The sequence below is a fragment of the Vanessa cardui genome, chromosome 21 (genome assembly GCF_905220365.1).
Source record: "Vanessa cardui chromosome 21, ilVanCard2.1, whole genome shotgun sequence".
Lineage (NCBI taxonomy): Eukaryota > Metazoa > Arthropoda > Insecta > Lepidoptera > Nymphalidae > Vanessa > Vanessa cardui.
In genome coordinates this window covers 10,550,074-10,575,241 of record NC_061143.1, presented here as the reverse complement: position 1 = coordinate 10,575,241, position 25,168 = coordinate 10,550,074, and the positions used below count along the sequence as shown (strand labels likewise).

The 25,168-nt window shown below is 31.7% G+C and overlaps 1 protein-coding gene across 1 annotated transcript in view; it reads right to left on the bottom strand.

The window, feature by feature from the left end:
- LOC124538774 overlaps positions 1-25,168 on the bottom strand; it is a 139,492-nt gene that overhangs the window by 30,084 nt on the left and 84,240 nt on the right. The window contains exon 2 of the mRNA XM_047115959.1: positions 1,874-2,196. Within this exon, the coding sequence (XP_046971915.1) occupies positions 1,874-2,196 (323 nt within the window). The remainder of the gene's footprint in view (positions 1-1,873; positions 2,197-25,168) is intronic.

The following is a 25,168-nucleotide window of genomic DNA, read 5'->3' as shown; positions in this document are numbered from 1 at the left end:
CAACTTAGTTTACAAAGTTATCAATGCATTGTTATAAGGTATGGTTACCACTTACCATCAGGTAGATCATGAGCGGCCTGGCTAATTTTTATGTTTTCGATAATTTTGTTCCACTAAAAATGCTTAAACTATAAGTTGTATTATTATGAATGCTGTATTCGGTTTCTATATTTGGTCGTATCAGACTTTTCAACACTGACACACAGTCCTAGTTGGAAAACGTTCACGAATAAACATTTCGTGGCGTTTTGCCAACTTGCGCATGCGCATCTGCGGGTGAATAAATTTTAGTATTACACGATACGAGAATGATAAGTGGGACGGTGACAATTGAGATAAACTTCCGCGTTGAATAGATGTACTTGGATTAAGTTTACGTTATAAAATTACTTTCTATATAACAATAACATAACTATCTGAAACTGCGGCTTTAACAGTGCGAAAATTTTAAACGCCAACTTCCAACCCACGTTTTAGCTCTTTAGGGGTATAGTTTCGCAAAATCCATTAACAGTGAATGTCACCAAATTTCAATGTTGTAGGTTTTACAGTTTCTGATATTTCGTCATTAATCAGTGGTGAGTATTCGCTAATATATAAATTAATTGCAAATAAATACAGATCTACAATTTAGGGTTTCTTATAAAATAAAATAAATAAATTTAGTTTTAATTAGTAAAACAATTTTTATTTTTATTATCATAACACATTCAACACTATTTATGTATCGAACTGCAATTCTTCATTCAAATTTCTTATCAAAAAAAAGTCCCTCTCTACTCTAGTTTACCAGTAACAACAAAAACACTCACAGTAAACTTTATTTGAACGTAAACCGGTATTGGAAAGATTTAATTTCCGCTTCAGTCAGCACTTTTTATTTTACTACGGCATTAACAATATAATTGTGAGTACCTACTTATACATCGTACGAATACATATTTAAAGGCAAGTGCCTGATCATTTTTTATAGCAATTTATTTATTGTTGAAAATATTGCCTATCGTAATTTGTAAGTAAGAAATGTACATAATGTATTTCTTAGACTAATTGAAATAGTTCTATTGAATTATTTAAAGTAAAAGTAACAGCCGATAAATACCTTTCTGTTATACTTTCGAGGGATAAGAGCATTGTCGAATAATTTCGAAAAATTGGGCATATCAAAATTTAGTGGTTCTAACTTGGGTTTGAACCCGCAATTATCGGTTAATATTTACGTATTTTAACCACTGGGCCATCTCGGCTTAGCCATACAATGCGTGTGATATACGGTTCATCGACTCAGATGATTCACTTTACATACAAACAAAGGATATATTACACGTGTGAGTTTTTAGAAAAGTCGTATTTAAAGTATTCGCACATTAGCACGTAGTTGCGCAATGTTGTCACAGATAACAATGTTTTGAGAGAAATATTATAACTATTTTCGATTTAATTTGACTCATTAATTGTAGACTTATAAATGTTTAGAGATCTAAACTCTCTTTTGGCATTAAATATATCTATACTGTAATATATTGCCATTTATATTTCTTATTATCTCTATTTTGTAATAGTTAGTTCTTATATTCAGACAGTTGATTTCAAGAAATTGCATCATATTTCATAAAAATATTATTTCCTAATGAATTTTTTTCAAATGGGGTCACTTTGTATTTCATTCGTAATATGTCGTAAAACAACATACAGCGGCACGCTATTTTGAGTCGTGTGTTATTTTAATCTTATAATAATTATAATCAATATCCCATCTCACTCCCTAACATTAGGATCGTGTTCTTGTGTGCGTTTAGGTTGGACATTTTTCTAGGATATCGCTGCAATTAAAAATTAATATTTTAAAAATGGATAGTCAGAATCAACTTACCACGTCAGCGTCAATGACGTCATCAGTCACGTCCGTCCCGCCTTTATCTCTCCAGTGTTTCTCGCTGGTCACCGAAAAGTTGAAAGATCTCTCTCGTCTCGGACTCAAGAGCACACCGGCCGGTGATCTTCCGTAGTTAAAAATCTCGAGATTCGTCGTTGAGAATCTATCGTTTCCATTGTCAGTGCGTGGGGCGAAAACATCGTCTTCCAGGTCTTCGCTGTCGAAAGTCAAGGCGAGTGGAGGGGAGGACGCTGATCGCCGGCATTGCTGAGGCGTTGATATCTGCTGTCTTTCTATATCTGACTCGGAGTATGGCCGCTCTGCAAGAAGAATATTAATATGAGTCAACACGATAAAAAGCAATTATGTATTATAGGAATTCAAACACTGTGTTTGAACTGCAATTTATTTATTTTTTAATGATAATTATTTTGTAATAAAAATGGAAAAAATATTATTTAATAATGAAAACCAATTTTAAGAATTTTAATTTTTAAATTTGACCGAAAACGTTGTCAGTTAATACCTTTATTTTTTTATAATAAATGCAGTTATTCTTTTATAATGGTTTCCGCTATAAAAGTCGCCTCAGAAGAGTAAATTTTGTTATTTAATTATTTTATGTTTTATTTAAAATTCGAATTTTAAATTATTTTTAATTTTATTTATACTTTTTAAACTTCATTTGTTTGCCTTACAGAGACTCGTATGTGGATCTTTGCCAATGGCCGCAGACCTAACATCCGGGTAAGAATCTAATTAGTTTTTCAAATGACTTGTAATTGCTTTAATATACAAATATCGTGAGAAAATAGAAATGTTCTGAGACGTAGGCATCAAAGCAGAATACTAAACACGTTGCTTGTATGAAAATAAAATATCCGTTGTTATATTCAAATTCATACTTAAAAACAAACTGCTGTTATAATAATTTGTATAGACATTATAAATGCCCACCAATAGCACTTCTAGAACCAGTTTCAAACTAAAAACTTTTAAAAAAAAACTAAAACATTTAATAGCTTGGAATCGATTAACTTGATTGGAAAATGTCTACAGTAGCGGTTAGCTCCTGGCGACTGTACGGTGAGCAACATTAATATCAATCCACGGGAATGTAAGCCTTATTACATTGATCGATATTCCAAAATCGTTTGAAGTATAATATTTATTACAGCACTGTAATTGCTATTGGAAAGATTTATTACTAAAATATCTTAAATCACATACAAAGAAGTGTAATTTTAAATAATTTCAAGACATATATTTATGTATGAGATTTAGTTAATTATAAATCTTGAATTCTAATATAAAATATTTAAAGTATTCTATAAAAACATAATTGATTCAAAATTATTGTTTTTATATTGTGTTAAATTTATGTACGAGTATAGTATATCTGTTGAAGCTTTGGACTATGAATAAATTAATGAGAATAAAAAACACACAGATTTTTGTGTTACATTCGTGCATTTCTGTCTGAAATCGAAGCGGCCCTTATAAATTTTATTGTATGTGGTTAATTAATTAAAAATTGATAATTAAAAGGCCTTTTTAATAATAACTTTAACTCACTCACCAATTTTTTTTGTTATAAAATCAAAATCAATTTACATAATACCTTAAGAAGTACCAGGACACCAGAAAGTGAAAAGACGTGTCGTTATGACAAATGTGCACAAAAACAAAAAAAGAATCATACGAAGAAGACAGAACAAAGGGAGCAATTTGTTATCAATGAGATCGATGATACCAGTACCAGGGTACCAGGATGCCCGAGGAGGTGAACAGAAAGAAACACAAATTAATAAAATCTTGTGCCGTCCGCAGAAACCCGTTTTGTCATGACACACGTGCAGCGACCGGCCGCTGTGCGAGCGAGACGGATGACATACCGTGCTGTTCTAAAGTGCAACGATCATACTATTGTGGATGCGGTCGATGAGTAACCGCACACTTACGTTTTATATTACGTAAGAGTGTCCAGTTTGCTAGTTATTGTTTCATGTGTCAACACGCTACGTATTCGAGTTATTATTAGACCATCTCGTGTAACTAAACAGTTATTATTTAATAATATTATACCATCAAAACGAAATGGTATTTAATTTCACATAATTATAATATATTATTACAAATACTGTACACTAAGTAGTCACAGATAATATTTAAAGTTAGTATTTTATTGATCTTGGGATGCTGTTTTATATTTAATAATTTGAAATTATGTAGCTATTATATAAAACCTTTAAAATCTGTACACCTTTTATTGAATCTATTTCTTACAGTTCATTTATCATAAGTAAACTTAAAAACAAACATCTACAAAAAACAACAACTAACTCTTAATTTCTTACTGCTGGTCTAAGGCCCTTTAAGGAGAAACTTTGGAGCGTATTCCACCATGCTCCTCTAATGTGGGTTGGTGGATTCACATGTGCAGAATTTCATTGAAATTAGACATGTAGGTTTCCTCGCGATTTATTCACAATTAATTTGTGTTGAAAATTTAGTGGTGCTTGCCTGCTACGCGTGTTGGGGCATTTAGGCTCTTTAAACATAAAACATAATATTAAATCCAACAATCAAAACACAGAATATTTTGATTTCAAGCAAGGCCCTAGTAACATTGTTAATAAGTAAAGCTGATTAAATCAGATTGTACCGCAAAAACCGTGGTTAGAGTATTTCATAATAACCACATAGTCAACTATATAAAATTAAATAAAATTAAAATTTATTGCACAGGTAGGTCCATCCTATTCTATCTCAACGCTAGGTTTTTTATCCTTGCTGGATGCGTAGCACAGGTGTCCTAGTCTATAGTAATATTTATTTTATGTATATTCAACTACAATAATTTACAATTTTTTGCTGTCGCATGGATTTTTCTTAACGTAATTGCGTGTTTATGTTGTATAAGATTATTAAAGTTTTTTTTTCAATTTAATATTAGATTTGATTATATTTTTGTGATAAATTAAATTTGGAATCGAATAATTTAAAGCTTAGTAGTTTGTTATAATGTTCTTTTTATTAGTTGCCTATAAAACGTTCTATTTTCAAAATTTTATCTTCTAAAATTACGATCAATATTTTTTAATTTACAAATGAATGTGCAGTTTTACTTTACAAGTAAAGATAATGTAATTTACATTATTATAGTAAAACCTCCTTTACTTTCAAAGAAAAATTTTGGAACTTATTTCACATGCGGTAGTTACACATGTAGGTTTCCTCACAATTTTTTCCTTCACTACCACAATATCATTTACAAATAATACGAAAAGTAAATTCTTACCGAATTTGAACCTGCAATCTTCGATTAAAATTCACGAGTCAATATAAAATATTATTTGACAATAGTTCTATGAATTGAACAGAAATGAAATGTTTGTTAATATAAAAAAAATATACCTAAATAACAATGACTTATCAGTATATGCATATGCAATTGAATAATTTTCATATCAATCCGAGATATTACACGATTAATGTTTAAATAACTTCCATTAACCCAACACGACAGTTATCTGGACAGACGAATTACACTAATTTATATACATCTTATAAAAACCTCGCTTCGACCAGCCCTATTTCATCACCTGACTTGCGGTACTTTGACTTGCTAATACCTATGTAATCCTAGTAGTAATGAATGACCTAGGACTTCCTAGGTCCTAAGTCTAGGTTGTAATTTATCAGCATTTCATTGCGGAGATACGGCTGTAATGAATGATATAGCGTTTTCGTAGAATGATTCGTTATTTAATATTAATATTATATGTAACTATCATTAGTGTTGACTTTCTTTGTGTATTGAAAATTAAAAGGTAATATGTGTTATTTAATCAATTCCATCTAGCTTTTTACTCGAGCAATTTATTAGTAACATATTATATGTTATTTCGATGTAATATCTGAAGGTATTATTATTAAATTGTGCTTACTAGGTGGTGGGGTTTTGAGAATGTCTTGATACTAGATGGCCCAGTGGTTATAACGCGTGCATCTTAACCGATGATTGCGGGTTCAAACCCAGGCAAGCACCACTATATATATGTGCTTAATTTGTGTTTATAATTCATCTCGTGCTCAGCGGTGAAGGAAAACATCGTGAGGAAACGTGCATGTGTCTAATTGCATCGAAATTCTGCCACATGTGCATTCCAGCCGCATTATAACAGCATGGTGAAATATGTTCCAAACCCTCTCCTTAATGGAAGAGGAGGCCTATCTCAACAGTGGAAAATTTACAGGTTGTTATTTAACTTTACTTTACTTCAGTCATTTTATTGCCAAATAGCAGTATTGTTGTGTTCAGGTTTGAAGAATGATGTGTTAGCTATTGTAACTACAAGCAAAAGATATAACATCTTAGTCCCCAATGTTGGCGGCGCATTGGTGATGTAAGGAATGGTTCGTATTTCTTACATCGCCATTTTATATGGGCGATAGTGACCACGTAACCTTTGGAACTAAGATGTTTTGTCCTTTGTGTCTGTAGTTACTGGCTCACTCACCCTTTAAACCGAAATACTGTACTGAGAGCTGTTGCTTAGGTGTAGAATATCTGATGAGTGGGTGGTACCTACCTAGACAAGATAGGACAAAGTTAATCAAAGCATATTATGTTTAGAGAAATTGACAATAAAACTTTTTAATAACGAGCTTAATAAAACCGACGATATACAAATATTAGTTATAGAAACACAACTGTTAACGGCAATAACCTAAATACAAAAAGATCAATCAGATATATTAACTAGTAAAACGTTATCAAAGAAAGTGTAGTACGAGCTAATAAAATAAACCGAATTACACAACAAAATCTACAGCAAGTATAAATATAGTACGACACAACTTGGATGTAGCATCGGCAAAATCGTTAAACCGATCACATCCGAATTGAGTACGCTATCCCAAATTATCAATACTTATTTCTTAAATATGATCTTTACACAAACGTTATAACTTGTAATATCATATGACCTTATATATTCGTCAATTTGACACGTCGATTTACACTAGCTTTCTCGGGTTGAACTGACGCGATAATCCATAGCGACGAATAGCGTCGAATGGTTTGATAGGGAGCTTTTTCTATTGGTTGTGTCGGTAATCGGAATCAAATTTGCCGATGCTACGTCTAAGTTGTGTTGTATTATACGGAGCGCTCGGCCCCATGATCGGTCAGTTTATAACGCCATAAATCAACTATCGATGGGAGATAGTTCCCGTGAAATACGACGTGTATTTGTTGATTAGGTTCACTATTCTGTCGTGGGTCAAATTCTATTTCAAGTTTAACTTTTTTCTATTGATTATTGACCTAGATGCTTATAAAGTACTTATATAGGCTTAGCGTAGGTAGGCATCGCCATATATGTCTTATTTATTAATATTAACAGATAAATAATCTTACGATTCTATTTTTGAATTTATGTTTTCGATTTGAAATTAATCAAGAAAAAAAACAGTTATATTTTTAATTGCTTGAATAATGATTGACTTTTTCCATGATATTATTAAGTTAGCTTAGAATATATAAAATTCAGCTGATATTGAAACCTTGTCATTATAACGTTCAGTTTTAAATATATATTTACTTATATCCATCAACCCACATTGGAACTGCGTGGTGAAATATGTTCCAAACCCTCTTCTTAATGGAAGCCAAGCCTTATTTCAGCAGTGGGAAATTTACAGGCTGTTACTTTACTTTACTTACTTATTTAACACTCGAAGATTTATTAAAAAGTTAATGGTGTTTAAATTTATATGATAACATTAACTTAATTTATTTGCTTGATAACTTTAATCCAATAAATATGAAGTAAATATTTATAATCATCCTGTTTATTTAGTAGCTGATCCTTCATATACAATACTTATGCTATCTTATGTTTAAATAAACAAAAATTGCAACGAATCTGATTCAAGTGATAGGATCTTATAATACATTAGTTGATGATGATCAGGATCAAACTTTATTCAAGAACAACGAAGAAGGCTTAAATCAACTTACAATTTTGGATCGAATTTCACATCACCTGAAAACTGTTGTAAAATTTTAAATATTCGAAATGTAGATTCAACTGAAAACAGTCAAGAAATATACACTAATCTTTGCCAATACTGAAATTACATACATATGTTGTTTAAATACAATTAAATTATTATTTACCAAATAACCAGTTTTGCAGTAACCAGTGAACAAATGATAAGATGTGAATAATCTCGTCCATTAAAATCAGTTATCAGAAATTCCCACAGATCACGTTTCGATCACACAACGTTGAACAATTCTGAATAGAATTAATCACGGAATGATTTGTCATTCCATTTGGTCAAACCTTTCAACCCTTTCCACGAGACCAACCAATGACTTAACATAAAAATCGAAAATACATCAAGTGTTTAATTAAATAATACCTGTATCAACAATCTCACAAATGGGGTACATAAGTGAAATGAGGATTAGGACGGTCCATAGACATCGAATGGGAGAGAAATAATTATAAGGATATTGGATCTTTTGTTATTGGTAACGAGAAGTTAGTAAGATATAAATCAGCTGATAGTTTATATTGTATTATGGTATATGGAGCCGAGATGGCCCAGTGGTTAGGACACATGCATCTTAACCGATGATTGCCGGTTCAAACCACAAGCACCACTGAATATTCATGTGCTTAATTTGTTTTTATAATTCATCTCGTGCTCGGCGGTGAAGTAAAACATTGCGAGGAAACTTGCATGTGTCTAGTTTCATAGAAATCTGCCACATTTGTATTCCACCGACACACATTGGAACAGCGTGGTGGAATATGTTCCAAATATCTCCTCAAAGGGAAAGGAGGCCTTAGCAGTGGGAAATTGGCAGTCTGTTGTTGTTGTATGGAATATTAACTATTCGTTTTAGACATATTTTAAATGCGTGTGCTCTCGTCGAGATCTACACGTACATAATCTCACTTCACTTTACAGTATAATACATAACACCAAAAGGAATGGCGTTTGAGTCCTTGACAGTACTATAAGAAATAATACTTTAGTTTCTGCTAAAAAAATCCTTCAGTTAAATTGTCAATTCACACATCATTATTAATTAATTAAAAAAGAAAAATATTAAAAAAAGGAACGTTTAAATATTAGAAGAGAGATATATAGGTTGTCCTTGTTTAACGTATTAAACTTCTTGTTCTAAACTCAGACTGAACCAAAGGGTAGGCACGTTTAAATCACAATAATTATTTGTGCAGTCACAACTGGTTTTAACAGTTACACGGGCGGACAAGATGAGATTAAGTATTTAACAACAATTAAGATGACGAGCCAACTGGAATGAATTGGACTTATAAATAGAAATGCAGTTGACCATAGAGATGCTCTTAATACTTGAAGATTAAGAGTTATAATATCAAATCTTGTTCAGTAACATGGATTACAATATATTTACAATAGTATTAATTAGTAATGTATCCATTTAAAACTGCATCGATGACAACGTTTAATTATATTAATTGAATATGATATTTTTTTTTTTATATATTCAGATGACTCGAATGCCCTAAGTCTATCAGCAGATAAAGATTACCTAAATACATTTTTATTTCGAAAATATTTGTAATATCTATCAATATATATAATCATAAAACATACTTAACGTTTCACAAAGAAATATATTACAGATATTTGATCCAAAACATCATCTTCTGATAGAAAATGATTTCTAATTTTATTTCATTAAATCTTTTAAACTACAACTAAAAATTACTTATTTTATAAAATTAAAAGTATTTGACCATGTGAAAATTCGATGTTCGAAATTACACTTCTATTTTTATAAATATGTAGAATATTGTCAGTAAATTTATTTCAATTGAAAAATGTACGACAAAAGCTCAAACTTTCATGAAACGTACACTTCAACAATTCAGTAGCTTTGTCAATAACACAAGTAATTATTGTTACTGATTTCTCAGTTCATTTTGAAACTCGGTCGCGTTCGGTTGTCTCGCATTGTATGCAAATACTGTAGACCCGAACTTATTAATTATTGTAGTTGCAAACGACAATGAATAATGATTTTCTAGACGCCATCGACAGACAAAGCAAGTGTTGAAAATGTAATATATATGGCATTGTAATATGCTTTCGTTATGTTTATGATAATAAACATATTTAAAACACTCATAACATATATAATTAGCTGAATTAATTAACTTTTATATGGTAACAAATATCAATATTGTATCAAAAATACTTAAAGAGGAGTCACACAGGGAAGAATTTTAGATCAATATTATTATATACATGTTACATGTAAATTGAATCTATTATTATCTTTTCTAAACGATTTTATGAAAACGTCCGTTCTTAAGTGTGTATTTAAATATTCAAATGAAGTTTTCATTAGTCAAGAGATAGAAATAATGTAAGTGGACGATTACCCATAACGGTATAACAAAACAAAAGTCATCTGGCTACCGTACTACGCCTCTTTCAAATGATAATTGCCTTAGCGATCATTACGTTCGACACATGACAGAAACAGTCAGTATGTTCTATTCGAAACTCGCTTTAAGTTTGTTTTAAAATCGTAGTCGTTAATATCCTTCACTTTTTCATTTTTCTGTTAACATCTTTGGAAAGTAAAGCCCTCTAAACCAACGGACTAATCGGTTTGTGGAACTGCTCTTGAAAGTGTGTCAGCATTACTTCGGTTATTTTAGGCATTTTAAAAGGCTAATGAAAAAGACAGGTTAAATGTTTCAGATTTTTTTTTTATTTACCTAAATCACAGCCCGTATCTTTAAAGGAAATTAATGATTACGAACAAGTTCGCCACAAAGTCGGCTTCCAAATTTTTGGCATTTTATTGCCACTTAAATATTTTTGGCCCGTATTGGAACGTCAATTCCAGTAGCTGGTTTCTGACCACAGATCTTATGGTTCCATTTTATCGTCACTTCAAAAGACATAAAATTTATGCGATTATGGTTGTAAATTCGCAAGTCTATATTTTTCATATAAATCAGTAGCAATTGTACAACTTGTTATGATAGCATTGTTGCTTTCATCATTAGCATCTGAGATGCTTACGTTTATTTTAATTCCATTATGATCTTAAATATTCTTCTAAACCAGTTGAATTATTAATTTCGATGGTTATCTATGCTTATTGCGGTTCGGTTGGGTTTTACGACGGTTATAAAATACAAAAGCATGAGTCTATGTTGTGATTTGTGACGTGTGTCAGCTCGTGGGCGAAGCGGCTACCGTGGACTAGGGATGCTGTTATAACAATATCGATATTCATGTATCTATGAAGAGGCCATTGATATTATCGAATGTCAAATAATTTCATTTAACATATTATTTTAATCACACATTTTAAATTAAGTTCATGTCATTGTTATTTAAATCAAAAGTGTATTCTGTAATGCTTCTTAATATATTTTACATCAAGATCTTCATATTTTAAATAAATTATCTGTATTAAAACTGTAGTTGTCACTTAGATTTGTGATGATTTATTTTACAAAATAAATGTAACAATTCTGATCCGATGTGTAATCTATATTGTACTAAACGACTAGGTACTGTATTCGTACGTATTTCTTCAAGAATATTTTCTGCATGAATAGTATTATATTTTAAAAAAAAACAGCACAAAAACTTTGTTTTCACTGAATTCTCTAATTGGAGCTGCAAAATGCATGAGACCTACTAACGAGTTGAACTTTTTACACAAAACAAAAAAGTCGATAAAAAGCGGACCATCGACAACGTATCACAAATGCGCATCACTCGAGGCCAGTGACCCAAAAAAGAATAAGATGATATTTTATTTTCGAGATACAAGTACTATCGTGGCATAAATTAAAGGGTTTATATTTTCTCTCTTTCTTGTACCACGTGTTTGAGATGCGAGCAAGACTTAGCGAGGTAGGGTCAGAAGAAACGTTACATTGGAAAAATTTTGACCTTACGGCCAATTTCATATTCACTCAAATGATATATTAGAAAACTGTCCCTTATTAAAGTTTATTTTACTTTAAACGGATAGTATATGGTCAAGATCAAGCTGTAGGAAAATGGAATATAAAATGCTATAAACCTTGTAATTTTTGGTTACATTGGCTTACTCATTTTCCAAGCCGGTATTGCATTTCAGTTTGTGGTAGAATATCTTTTAAGTAACTTGTAGTTATTACCAAGTAAATGTTACTCAAAAGTAACCAATTTTACTGTGACTCGTAGAAACATAATGTTATATATTTATCTCTTTCTTTAACTGTTTTTATGCTAATGTGTAAAAGTGACAGTATTTGTGCTGTCCGTACACAACAATGCCACGATTATTACCGTTCGGTTACGTATAAACTGGTCGACTGCTGGTCTTACGCGTTGCTTCTGTGTGTGTAATCGTTTTCGTACAACGTACTCGTTTGTATGTGTGTGTATATGTTTTTTGTAATCTGATAGAGCTTGATAGACCATATTACGTTTGAAGAAAATTGTTCTTTATTATATATCAAACGAGATGAAGAAAATAATATCCTAATGTAGAAATAGATTAATATTCCTCATAGTTTTTTTATATACAATTATTTACTTAAAATACTATTATTTTATAAGTACTAAGTGTCTTGTGAACATATCGCTATAGGGTGCTTTTCCTCCCTTCTGCTCTTGAGAAGAAAAAAATGCAAAGAGTTTATACATATGACAAATTTTCCAATAATGCCATGTATGTATCATAAAAACGAAATCAGATCATCTAATGGTACTTGTCCAACTTTGCAATCAAAATCTTCAATAAAGTTCAGGTGTGCACTTATTAGGACATATATTGATTTTTATAGGTAGTTTGAAGATTATTATTGGTAGGAAGTAAAGAAAATCTACAAGATAACCAACCTATAAAGTCATAAATGACCTGAGTATATGTTAACATTATTCAAGAACAGAGCAATCACGACCTCCCTTCTATATATCATTAGGTGATCACCATCTGACCTTCATAGCTAAGTTGGAGCTAGGGACAAAATGATATATCAATCATCTTATACCTTGTGTTTCCTAATTGATTTTGTTTATGCCGTATTGTTAGAACTGATAAATTCGATACCTCACCGTAAGTTGGCACCACTGCCCATAGGTATTGGTGTTGTAAGAAAATTACCTTCTCAAAATAACGATGGCTTTATGGCGACGCCAAATCCAACACGACCCGAAAGTTTTCCGATATTCCAGTGTTCTGAGGCGCATTCAGCGTCCTAGGTATTGGCGAGTTACCCCCCACTTAATGGGGGGAACTCGTAATGCGTTTTTCAAGAGAGAAAAAAAGGTGATAGGCATAAAAACGTAACCTATGTCCTTCCTTAAAGTTAAAGCTTGTTTCATGAAGAATTTCATCAAATTCTGTTGGCTTGGCTTGGCTTGGCGCGATAACTAGTAAATAGTCAGACAGAGTTACTATCATAATATTAGTATAGATAATGTAACATATAAGGCAGTTTCAAATGTACGAAAATGTTATTCGTTAGGTCCTATATCATCGTTTACCACAGCATGTGGTGAGTACTCCGCCTATAAATCGACTCTGCCGATTTTAAACGAGTTTTCTTTATACTATTAACACTGCAATTTACTTTGTTAAAGTATATTTTAGACTATAGATATAAATATAATAAAATTAGAGTGTCTGTTTGTAATATTAAAATAGCCCTTTCTTACTCAATGCATATGTATTTATACGCGGTACATATATCAAAATAACATCTTTTACCATTTTTGTCGGTCTGTCTTTATGTCTGTCTGTTTGTTCCGGCTAATCTCTGGAACGACTGGACCGATTTTGACGGGACTTTTATCAGATAACTTATATAATAGGGAGCTTCAATTTTTTTTTTGTGAAAACAATCGTACAAGGTGACGGGCACAGCTAGTTTAATATAAAGGTAACAGATAATTAATTTATTATGAAAATTGATAATTTATTTATATATTTCTTTATATGTTTCCAAGTGTCGCTTGTGTGCTAAATAAATGTATTACAGGACTATACAATCATCATTGTTTATATATTTTGACAATACACGTCAATTGTTTTACGGACTTCTTATTGAAAAGAACGGGTAGGTAAAATAGAGTCATATTTGAACTGGATTGGCTGTATTCGAACCCGCTATGGTCCATCTACTGAACCATCGCGGCTTTTCGATCATATTGTTTTACGCTATAATTAAATGTATTGTAAAATACTTTTATGTTAATTATTTATTAAACTTGTTTACCATCCCTTTTACTTTGATGGTACGTCGTCTGCTGGTCACGTAAGAGTTAAGAACTTTGCAACTGAGACATTACAAGTTGCATTGACGCAACGAAAAGGAACATATATAATGTATTAGTTACTCTATATAAGATAATAAACAAAATATTTATGATATATAAAGAATTCATTTTTATCTTTATTCTAATAACACTGGAATTTGAGACGTGCTATTTATAAATTTAGTTTTTTTTTATGATTAATTTTCTGTCTCGACCTTTTTATTTTATTTATTCCAAAAAGTTTGTATATTTATCAAAAATGCTTTTTATGAGTCAGTCGTGTATGTTTATATTTATATAAAATTTATTGATATAAAAACAAAATGTCACTTATTATAAATCTTATGGTTTAAATATTTAAAAAATCAATTTAGTTTCCACATATAAGAAATAATGTAATGTAACAAATTTTATTAATAAAGGCCGTTAATAAACATCATAAATAAGTGCATTTATTATTTATTGGATAACAATAAACAAAATAAATGAAAATTTTAGTCTAAAATATATCTAAATGCAACAGATTAATCCAAAAAGGCGAAGTAACAAAACGAAATAAAAAAACCGTCACGAACATAGGCTAGGGAGAGGAAAAGAAAAAAAAACTATAAACAAGTTTAACGTTTATTTTGGTTGCATCTCGCTCGCTCTCGTATCATTTTATTATACCTATCTCTTTCACACGGGCCGAGCGCTGGACACCTGTGCTTTAGCTTCCCTCAGTACCAACGACCTCAAATATACTTAAGAGACTGACGTCTTATCCTACCATTACAAAACATTCAAACTTATACCCTATTTTATAAGATTAAAGTACAATATTGCTTGTCAATGTTATAATTATAGATGCGTTATTTTTCGAAGTAAAGCAATCATTGTCGTATCCCGATTTGATTCCAAAAGCTCAATTTTTTTTTTGCTTTTATGCGTAAACTAATGCCTCGTAATAATAATGAAAATGGTACACCTGTTCCTTTACTAATCCTATTGTTATAAACAAAATGTAAGGTAAATTGGGGTACGTATTTCACTACAGTGCGAATTTGTGTTTTTTTTTTTATATAAAATAAATAGGCAAGAAACTTACACATTGTGTTTTTTGTTGTATTTTTTTTTTTTGATCGACTGCCAATATTACTGTATTCTGTTTACTTTATATTGCATGTCAAAGTTATTAATGTTTTTTTTTACGTAGTAATAAGGAACATGTGGAGTGATAGTGAAATGTAGAGCTATAAAATTTTAGAAGTAGCAAGATTTAAATCATTTGCCAATTCTGAATTTAGAAAGCTTCAAGCTTCAAATAAATTCACATTTATTATAACTAGCTTCATATACGTATGTCATGAGCTTTTGCTCTACACGTGAGAGTTTTAGAAAACTTAAGAGAACAAAAATCTTCTCCCCAAATTTTACTATTTAAAAAAAATCTCTTGTTCTTCCCCGAGACTCAAACTATCCAAATTTAATCAAAATCGATTCAGCGGTTTAAGCATGAAAGTTATATTATTAGTATTAGGAAATAAAGCATAACTTCGAACGTGTTTCGTTTACTTTTAAGTAAGTATAGTGAGACCAGTAACAGCCTCCTATCCCAACGCTGGGCAATTTCTATCCCATAGATTTCATCTGTCATATGCTTCACAATATCAATGAGATAGAATATTTAAATACGAGATATGCATGTAACACTCAGTATTGCTCGTTCGAAACGGTACCCGTGATCTTGAGATGCATCTCAAGATCACGGGTATACATGTTATCAAACCACGCGGCCATAGCCTCAAATCTTTATAATTTATAAAACCTTCGAGGTTATGTAACTTATGATCACATTTATACGAATATGTACATCTTTGTAATGTTTTTTTTTTTTTAAAAAAGTTGTTATTTTATGTATTTAAAAAAAAAACAAACCTTTAGTATGCTAAACTGTGTGTGCAGTTGTGTTTTAGCTCGATTTTATACCTAATAGCACGTAATATATCAGTGAAAAATTGTTTAGCATATTATTATTATATTATATAATATTTGTTTCCGAGATTAACTGTTGTATACAAACAAACTAAAATGTTACCAAATTTTATCAATTTTATATATTAGTTTATTTATTTATAATCTCTTAAAATATTATTGTTATATAAATATACTTCATAATAATAAAGTAAAGTAACAGCCTGTACATTTCCCACTGCTGAGATAAAGCCACTGAGATTTGGAACATATACCACAACGCTGTTCCAATGCGGGTTGGTGGAATACACATGTGGCAGAATTTATATGGAATTTGTCGCATGCAGGTTTCCTCACGATGTTTTCCTTCACCGCTGAGTACGAGATGTATTGTAAAGACAAATTAAGCACATGTATCAGCGGTGCTTGCCTCAGTTTGAACCCGCAATCATCGGTTAAGATGTACATGTTCTGACCACTGGGACATCTCAGCTCAGATGGCCCAGAAGCTGAGACGATATATGTTTTGGTTAATAATTCATACAGCACCAATATCTAAGGGCTACCACTTAGCCCATCCAACTACCTAAATTAAAAAAAAGTAATCTCTTATTATCTAATTTCTTAATACAATCAAAAAATTATCTTCAATCAAAACAAGCGAAACGAGTCGCGTGTGAAACATATATCATAGCCTTATGTTGCTTCCAATCATATTGATAACCTATAATAAAGAATAATATTATTATAATAGTGTTCCGTATCATTTAACATTGTGAAAGCTATTGAACCACGTGTTTGGGAGCTAACAATAACATACGTGTAGAATAACGTTGATACGACTTACGAAATAGGTTATATGAATTTGTCATACTTTTTAAATTGTCCGTATAATATCTAACTATGTATATATCCTGTTAATTTTGTTCAAAATAATTGAGTTTGTCTATACCAATTTACTTTATGTTTTTCATTTTTTCTTATACAGCCATAGCTGACCGGCCAGTAACTTTATTCTCTAATATTAAATCTTTGTTAAATCAAAACAAATTAGTAAAAGGCATTCAAGATTCTTCTTTATTTTCTTCAAAATGAAACCATAGCTAATTCTCTATGGGCAGCTATCGTCCCATAGTCACTGGAACAAAATCGAGTTACGCTATTAATAATATTTGACAATTTTATTTTGTCTAAACTATTTAAATCAATTTGTTTGTTATAATGACTATATTTATAAAGTATATTTCAATTTTATTGAACACCCGTGTTCGTAAGAAGTTCAGGAAAGATAGTATGTTCTTCCTGAGGATTCAAGGTTGCTTACATACAAAATTTCATCAAATCCGGCTTAGCCGTAAAAGAGTAACAGTTTGAGAGATAGAGTTACTTTCGCGTTTATAATATTATAGTGTAGATTGATATGTGTTTATCGAAATTATTATACATATCGCCAGTGAAAAGGAAGAAAAGCTCAAGCGACAATTTTGCGCTTTTGAATAATGAGTTTTAAAGGTAAGTTAGTAAGCCTCAATTTCGAAAAGTAACACTGAGGTACTTAAGCTTTTCTTCCATTTAGGCATTCATTCCATGCTTCTATTTACTTAATTTATTATTATGATTATACAAATAATAATATTTTTATAGGTTTTGTGACGTTGTTAAAGTCTCATGGAATGCAAGTTAAAAAAAAATTATATTAAATTTTGTACCGTGGCTATGTATCCTTTTAAATATATTGGTATTATATACATTGCATTGGTTACAGATTAATTTTGTATATATTAGTATAGAATCAGGCCATTCTTATTATTCAGATTATAACGACCTCATCCCTGCTATTATTATGTATCCTATTCGACTAGGGTATCCATTAGTCGGAGTTTCACTAGAGCTATCTTCAATAGATTTTAAAACCCTACCATTTACCCCCACGAATAAATAAGATATCATTATTTATAAAACAATAAAATATATTTGATATTAAAATTCGGAATTGGAACGTCTCCTTCTCAACCGATGGTTACGGGTTCAAAACCAGGTAAGCATCACTGAATTTTCATGTGCTTAATTTGTGTTTGTAATTTAAGTCGACCTCGGCGGTGAAAGAAAACATCGTGAGGAAACTTGCATCTATCTAAGTTCATAGAAATTTTGCCACATGTGTATTCGCATTGGAGATGTAAGCCGCATTGGAGAAGCGTGGTGAAATATACTCCTTAAAGGTAGAGGAGGCATTAGCCCAGCAGTTGGTAATATACAGGCTGTTGTTGCTTTACATTTTTATATTTATATCCGGAGTGAAGCTCAGAAATCTAGTAATTTCTAGTCCTGTCATGTCCTGGGCGATTGCTTTGAATGATGGCGACACTACGCGCTATACGTAATGCACACCATTACAGACACAATGACTATTGATGTCTATAGTATTGTGTTACATGAAATGTTTTACATGTGTGTAATTTGAATATTGTCGGGTTTCTTGGGTTCCGTGTGAAGAGGCCTGAAGTGGTTTTTAAGTAGGATTTTACTGGTTAAATATTATCGATATTAATAGAATATCAATTATCATTACATATAAAACAATGTTGCTAACCGCTGTCTGTCCTTGTGTATGTTTAAATCTTTAAAATTGCGCAACGGATTTTGATGCAGTTTTTTTAATAGATAGAGTTGTTCGAAACGAGTGACTAGAAACAAGAAAAATTCTGTTCCATTCCTTACCTCGCCTCAGCGCCACTAACCTTTGAGAACTAAGATGTTAAGTTTGTGCCTGTAGTTACACTGGCTCACTCACACTTCAAGCCGGAACACAACAATACTGAGTACTGTTGTTTGGCGGTAGAATATCTGATGAGTGTGTGGTACCTATCCAGGCGGGCTTCCACAAAGCTTACCAAGAATTTCTTTAAGAATTAACTTATAATATCACTCGTAAAATGGTCACAACTGAATTTGGTGACATGCCATTTTGATAAGTATTTGCTATAAATTTTATAATCATTCAAGTCAATATCGCATATCATATTTGACATATCTATGTGTTTGCGGTGATTTTCGAGTTAAATAATACCTGTACGGAACCTTATTTACAAATATAATTCGCGCTTGACTGATTTGTGCTACGATTGTAATAATGCATTTTACAATCTTACGACGGTATATGAAACCGTAAGAGTAACTTTATTTTGTATATTATCTGTATTTATGTTAGCAACAATATATAAAGTATTAAGAATTATATAATAACCAATATAACCCGTATGTTATCTATATAATCTTGAGACTTAGTAAATAGGTATATATGTAAGTATGTATGTATGTATGCGTGCGTGATTTTTGTTCCGCTTTGGGAAAATAATATTATATATGTAAGTACATCATCTCATTATGTTTACTATTAATTGTGTTAACAAGACATAGAAACACGTGTAGCAAAGACAGCGATGAGTATAAAGTACGAGTGTCGAAATTGTATATAGTCTTAACTATACTATGAAAAATTATCTATGCTACTGCTACAACTGCTACAACAACAACAACAGCTTGTAAATTCCCACTGCTGGGCTAAAGGCCTCCTCTCCCTTTGAGGAGAAGGTTTGGAACATATTCCACCACGCTGTTCCAATGCGGGTTGGTGGAATACACATGTGGCAGAGTTTCTATGAAATTTGTCACATGCAGGTTTCCTCACGATGTTTTCCTTCACCGCTGAGCACGAGATGAATTGTAAAGACTAATTAAGCACATGAATCAGCGGTGCTTGCCTGGGTTTGAACCCGTAATCATCGGTTAAGATGCACGCGTCCTAACCACTGGGCCATCTCTGCTCATCATTTTTGTTCCGCTTTGGGAAAAATAATATTATATATATACATCATCTCATTATGTTTACTATTAATTGTGTTAACAAGACATACAAACACGTGTAACAAAGACAGCAATGTATAATATAGTCTTAACTATACTATGAAAAATTTAAAATACTATGAAAAAATTATCTATGAAACTGCTAGACCGATTTTAATGAAACTTACACATTTCCCTACAATGAAGTGTACCTAAGTAAGAGTAATCATCGGTCTCGTAGTTTCATAGACAATTTTATTTTATAATTACATATGTACTTGCAAGCCTAAATGATTCATCATACTCAAATATAATTAAATTCTAACATTACATACATACTTGTCAAACTGATAACCTCCTTTTTTCATAAGTCGGTTAAAACAGTATCCAAGCCTTAAATGTTCAAGCAATTAGTCACAAAAACATCACTCGTATTGATCGTTCGTCTAAATCGCGCTGTTAGTTATTGTTGCGGCTGGGAATAGAATCTAAATACGCCATATTGTAACGCGACTGACTCACTTCGACCGCTTATATACGAGTACACTAGCAAGCCGCCCCGGCTTTGCATTGCAATGCTGATACTAAATATACTATAGAATTTGTTTATTTACAACATCACATTAAATACTTCTAAAATTGACAGCGTTTTCTTTACTATATTGTTCAGTTATTATACACAAAAACCTTCCTCTCGAATCGCTCTACCTATTAAAAAAACCGCATCAAAATCCGTTGCGTAATTTTAAAGATCTAAGCATACATAGGGACACAATGGTAAGCGACTTTGTTTTATACTATGTAAAGAATAAAGAAAAATATGTAAATTTAAATTATACAAAGTATTTTATGCGTAATATTTATAATTGCATGTGTTACTTAATTTTAAAAGAATAAACCTTACAAATACAACTGACGTTATTTTTTTATTGTCTTTACATGATATTTTACGCACATTAAGACAATTTAGTGTGAGTTACACTCAACTAATGCACGATAATAATTAATTTAAAGTAGCCAACTCCAATGGAAGTAAGAAAAAACAAACCTTGGATTTACATATTTCATGCGATTGGTTAATAACTAAACTATATTGTGTACTACTACTTTATGATTAATATATCTTCCTATACAATATATTTCCGCATTACTTTACTTCAAAAATTTCGTTAACTTCTTCGTCGATATTCAAAATGTCATTTTTTTGCAAATCCATTGTGAACCAATGATTTCGCGTGAGTTTGCTGTCAAACTTTGTATATTTTATATTTCTCCTCTAATGGTTGGAATGGAGTAAATATAACTCATAAATGTATAATTATTAAATAACAGATGAACATATATTTATTATGAAATTTCAAAATCGTTTAAAGAAAATCCAACAAGATTTTATATCGAAGTGATTAGTTTTAAGTAGTCATGTTACACTAAGTAAGTAAGTTAAGGTAAATAGTAAAGTAAATGCATCCGTTGACGGAGAGTTTGCTAATGCGTTCATTTTGACACAACGTCTGAAATTGATTAATTGTTGCGACTTGTTTGCTCGTTTTCGTCTCAGCATTTATGAATATTGGGGATGCGCTTCGGGGAATACTTGAAATAGATCAATTTGCTAATGAGGTACAATGTTAGCGTTGTGTGTGGGTTTGTCCGTCTTTTTGTTATGAAAATCTACGAAAGAGTTCTAAATGATTCGTTCTAATGACTTATGTGTTGATTTGAATGGATGAGCCTGAATATATGCATATGGGCCACCTGATGGTAAGTCACCATCACCCATAGACAATGACGCTGTAAGAAATATTAACTATTCCTTACATCGTCAATGTGCCACCCAACTTGGGAACTAAGATGTTATGTCCCTTGTGCCTGTAGTTACACTGGCTCACTCACCCTTCAAACCGGAACACAACAATACTGAGTACTATTATTTGGCGGTAGAATAACTGATGAGTGGGTAGTACCTACCCAGACTGGCTTGCACAAAGCTCTAGAGAGGTAGAGCTTTGTAATAATTAAAATGAAGACAAACATTTATGGCACATAGATGTTTCTTTATTAATGTATATTTAATAAAACATAATGTCACTGTATTTACAATTGAAAATAAATTGTCTAATTATTCTTTTTTATATATGCAGTATTTTGTAATTGTATGTATGTATTATATAGCTAAAGATCAACAATCTGTATTACTATATTCCTGATCAAGTTTAATTGAGTCAGTGTGTGTAATAGCATTATAAACTTCTGACTAAAAGAAATGGTCTTTAAATGGTAGGTATAACTACTTATTAAAAGATGAAGTTTAATACTATGTTTATTTTATTTATACTATGTAGTAATTTTGTTGTATATACACATAGTATATACAACAAAATCACTACATATATATTTACGTCATCCAAACACTATTACAGTAATAAAGGTCCCTTAATTTCTCATCACATAATGTTACTTTGATAATAATTTTCTCATACTTAAATATAATCAAAAAGAGAATCCCTGCATCCAATATCGCCCATTCATATTCAAATCGTCGAATAACAAAAAAAATCGAAATCGCTTTAGAAAACAATCAATTAGATTTAAAATTCGGCTGTCAGCGTTCTTTGGCCACGTACTATAATATTAAAAAAAAAAAACATTTGTCATCCACACTATAATCATAGTATCTCCGTAATAATATTCAAAAGATATAAAAACGTCATTTCGTATTCGGAAGCCGGGGTGAGTTTTTTTTTTTATTTTCTCATAAGTAACAGGTTACTAAATTATGCGTTTCTGTGTTCTTGAATAATTTAACGTGTAGGGGTGTCCTTTTCATTTTATAATTCTTATTTCTTTTAGAGTCGAGATGGCCCAGTGGTGAGAACGCGTGCATCTTAAACGATGATTACGGGTTCAAACCCAGGCACCGCTGTTTCATGTGCTTAATTTGTCTTTATAATTCATCTCGTACTCAGCGGTGAAGGAAAACATCGTGAGGAAACCTGCATGTGACAAATTCTGCCACATGTGTATTTCACCAACCCGCATTGGAACAGCGTGGTGGAATATGTTCCAAACCTCAAAAGGGAGAGGAGACCTTTAGCCCAGCAGTGGCAATTTGCAGGCTGTTGTTGTTGTTGTTATTTCTTTTAGTGATGTTTTTATAGAATTTATGTATATGATGACAAAATATCCCCAGGGTTCAAGATTTCTTCACTCTATATAATAAATAAGTAAATAATAAATATAAGACAACATCACATGCATTACTCTGATCCCAATGTAACTAACTAAAGCACTTGTGTTATGGAAAATCAGAAGTAACGCTATCACAAACATACGGCCCAAGACAACATAGAATACTAATGATAATCTACATTGACTCGACCGAGAATCGAATCCGAGACCTCGGAGTAGCGTACCATAAAATCGGTGTACACTCCACTCGACCACGGAGGTCGTCGAAATAGCATACAAATAATATAAAACAATTCACTTAATACATGCCGGATCTACACGCAACGTTTAACTAGGATCGATGTGTTCTGTGCACGTGGCTATGATATCCCAAATTCAAAAAAAAAAAAAACAAAAGTGCCTACCAAGCCTTATAAGAACTTCATACTAATAAAATATTTTATAAACATCTGTATTCAAAAACAAAATAATGTTCCATTTTTAAATCACTACATAGTATAAAACAAAGTCGCTTTCTCTGTCCCTATATCCCTATGTATGCTTATACCTTTAAAACTCTGCAACGGATTTTGATGTTTTTTTTTAATAGATAGAGTGATTCGAGAGGAAGGTTTTTGTATATAATACATGGACAATATAGTAAAGAAACACTGATAATTTTAGAAGTTTGTAATGTGATGTAAATAAATAAATTCTGTAGTATATTTCGTATCAGTTTTGCAAACACGCGAAGCCGGGTTGGGTCTCTAGTATATGATAAAATAAAAAAAAACATTTATAAACTTAGATATCTATCTATATTTATTTCCTATTTAGTAACCAAAAGTCACGTGATCGCGATAATATCATATAAATCCAATACTAAAGTGTCAAACTGACCATTATCTGTAAACAAACGCAGCATGCCTAATATACAGATTGTAAAAAAAAAAAAACAAAAAAAAAAAACAAAAAAGCATCGCTACCGGACAGAGTTGATTGACCTCGGTCACCGAGTTGCGCCGGCGCAACGTGCTCGCTTTTTTGTTGTATGACTATATTGTTTTGGTGTTGTAGTGCAGTTCGATGTTTGAAATTTGAATACGGTTACTTTCGAATTACGTTATGTTTAAAAATGGAATCATTTGATTTTGTAGCAGATAATACGATCTTTATTATGAGATTAAATACTTGAAAAATTGCTATACATATATGTATATAGTCTGTGTGTATACAGCAGTTTATAAAATTTGAAAATAATAATCTATACTATTGAGAGCCGAGATGGCCCAGTGGTTAGAACTTGTGCATCTTAACCGATGATTTCGGGTTCAAACCCAGGCAAGCACCACTATATATATATATATGTGCTTAATTTGTGTTTATAATTCGTCTCGTGCTCGGCTCTGAAGGAAAACATCGTGAGGAAACCTGCATGTGTCTAATTTCATCGAAATTCTTCCACATGTGCATTCCACCAACCCGCATTGGAACAGCGTGGCGGAATATGTTCCAAACCCTCTCCTTAATGGGAGAGGAGGCCATTAGCCCAGCAGTGGGAAATTTACAGTCTGTTTACTACTTTACTTTACTAATCCATACTAATATTATTATAAATGTGAAAGAGACTCTGTCTGTCTGTCTCTGTCGCTCTTTAACTGCCAAACCAATGAACCTAATTTGACGAAATTTCCTATGAAGCAAACTTAAACTCCAAGAAAGGACATAGGTTACTTCTTTGCCAAACATATAAAACGCGGACGAAGCCGCGTGCGATGGCTAGTTTTATATATTAAATGAATTTAGCGATTGTCACGTGACTGTTCGAAATTTAAATCTACATTGTTATGAATATGTGTATAATCGTTTACAAAGGTCTCTTAATTTATTTCATTATTAAAGAATTGGTTCTTTTTTTAAATTTTAAGTCGGACCAATGGCCTTGGGTTACGTCATCATCCACAGATTTGGTACTGG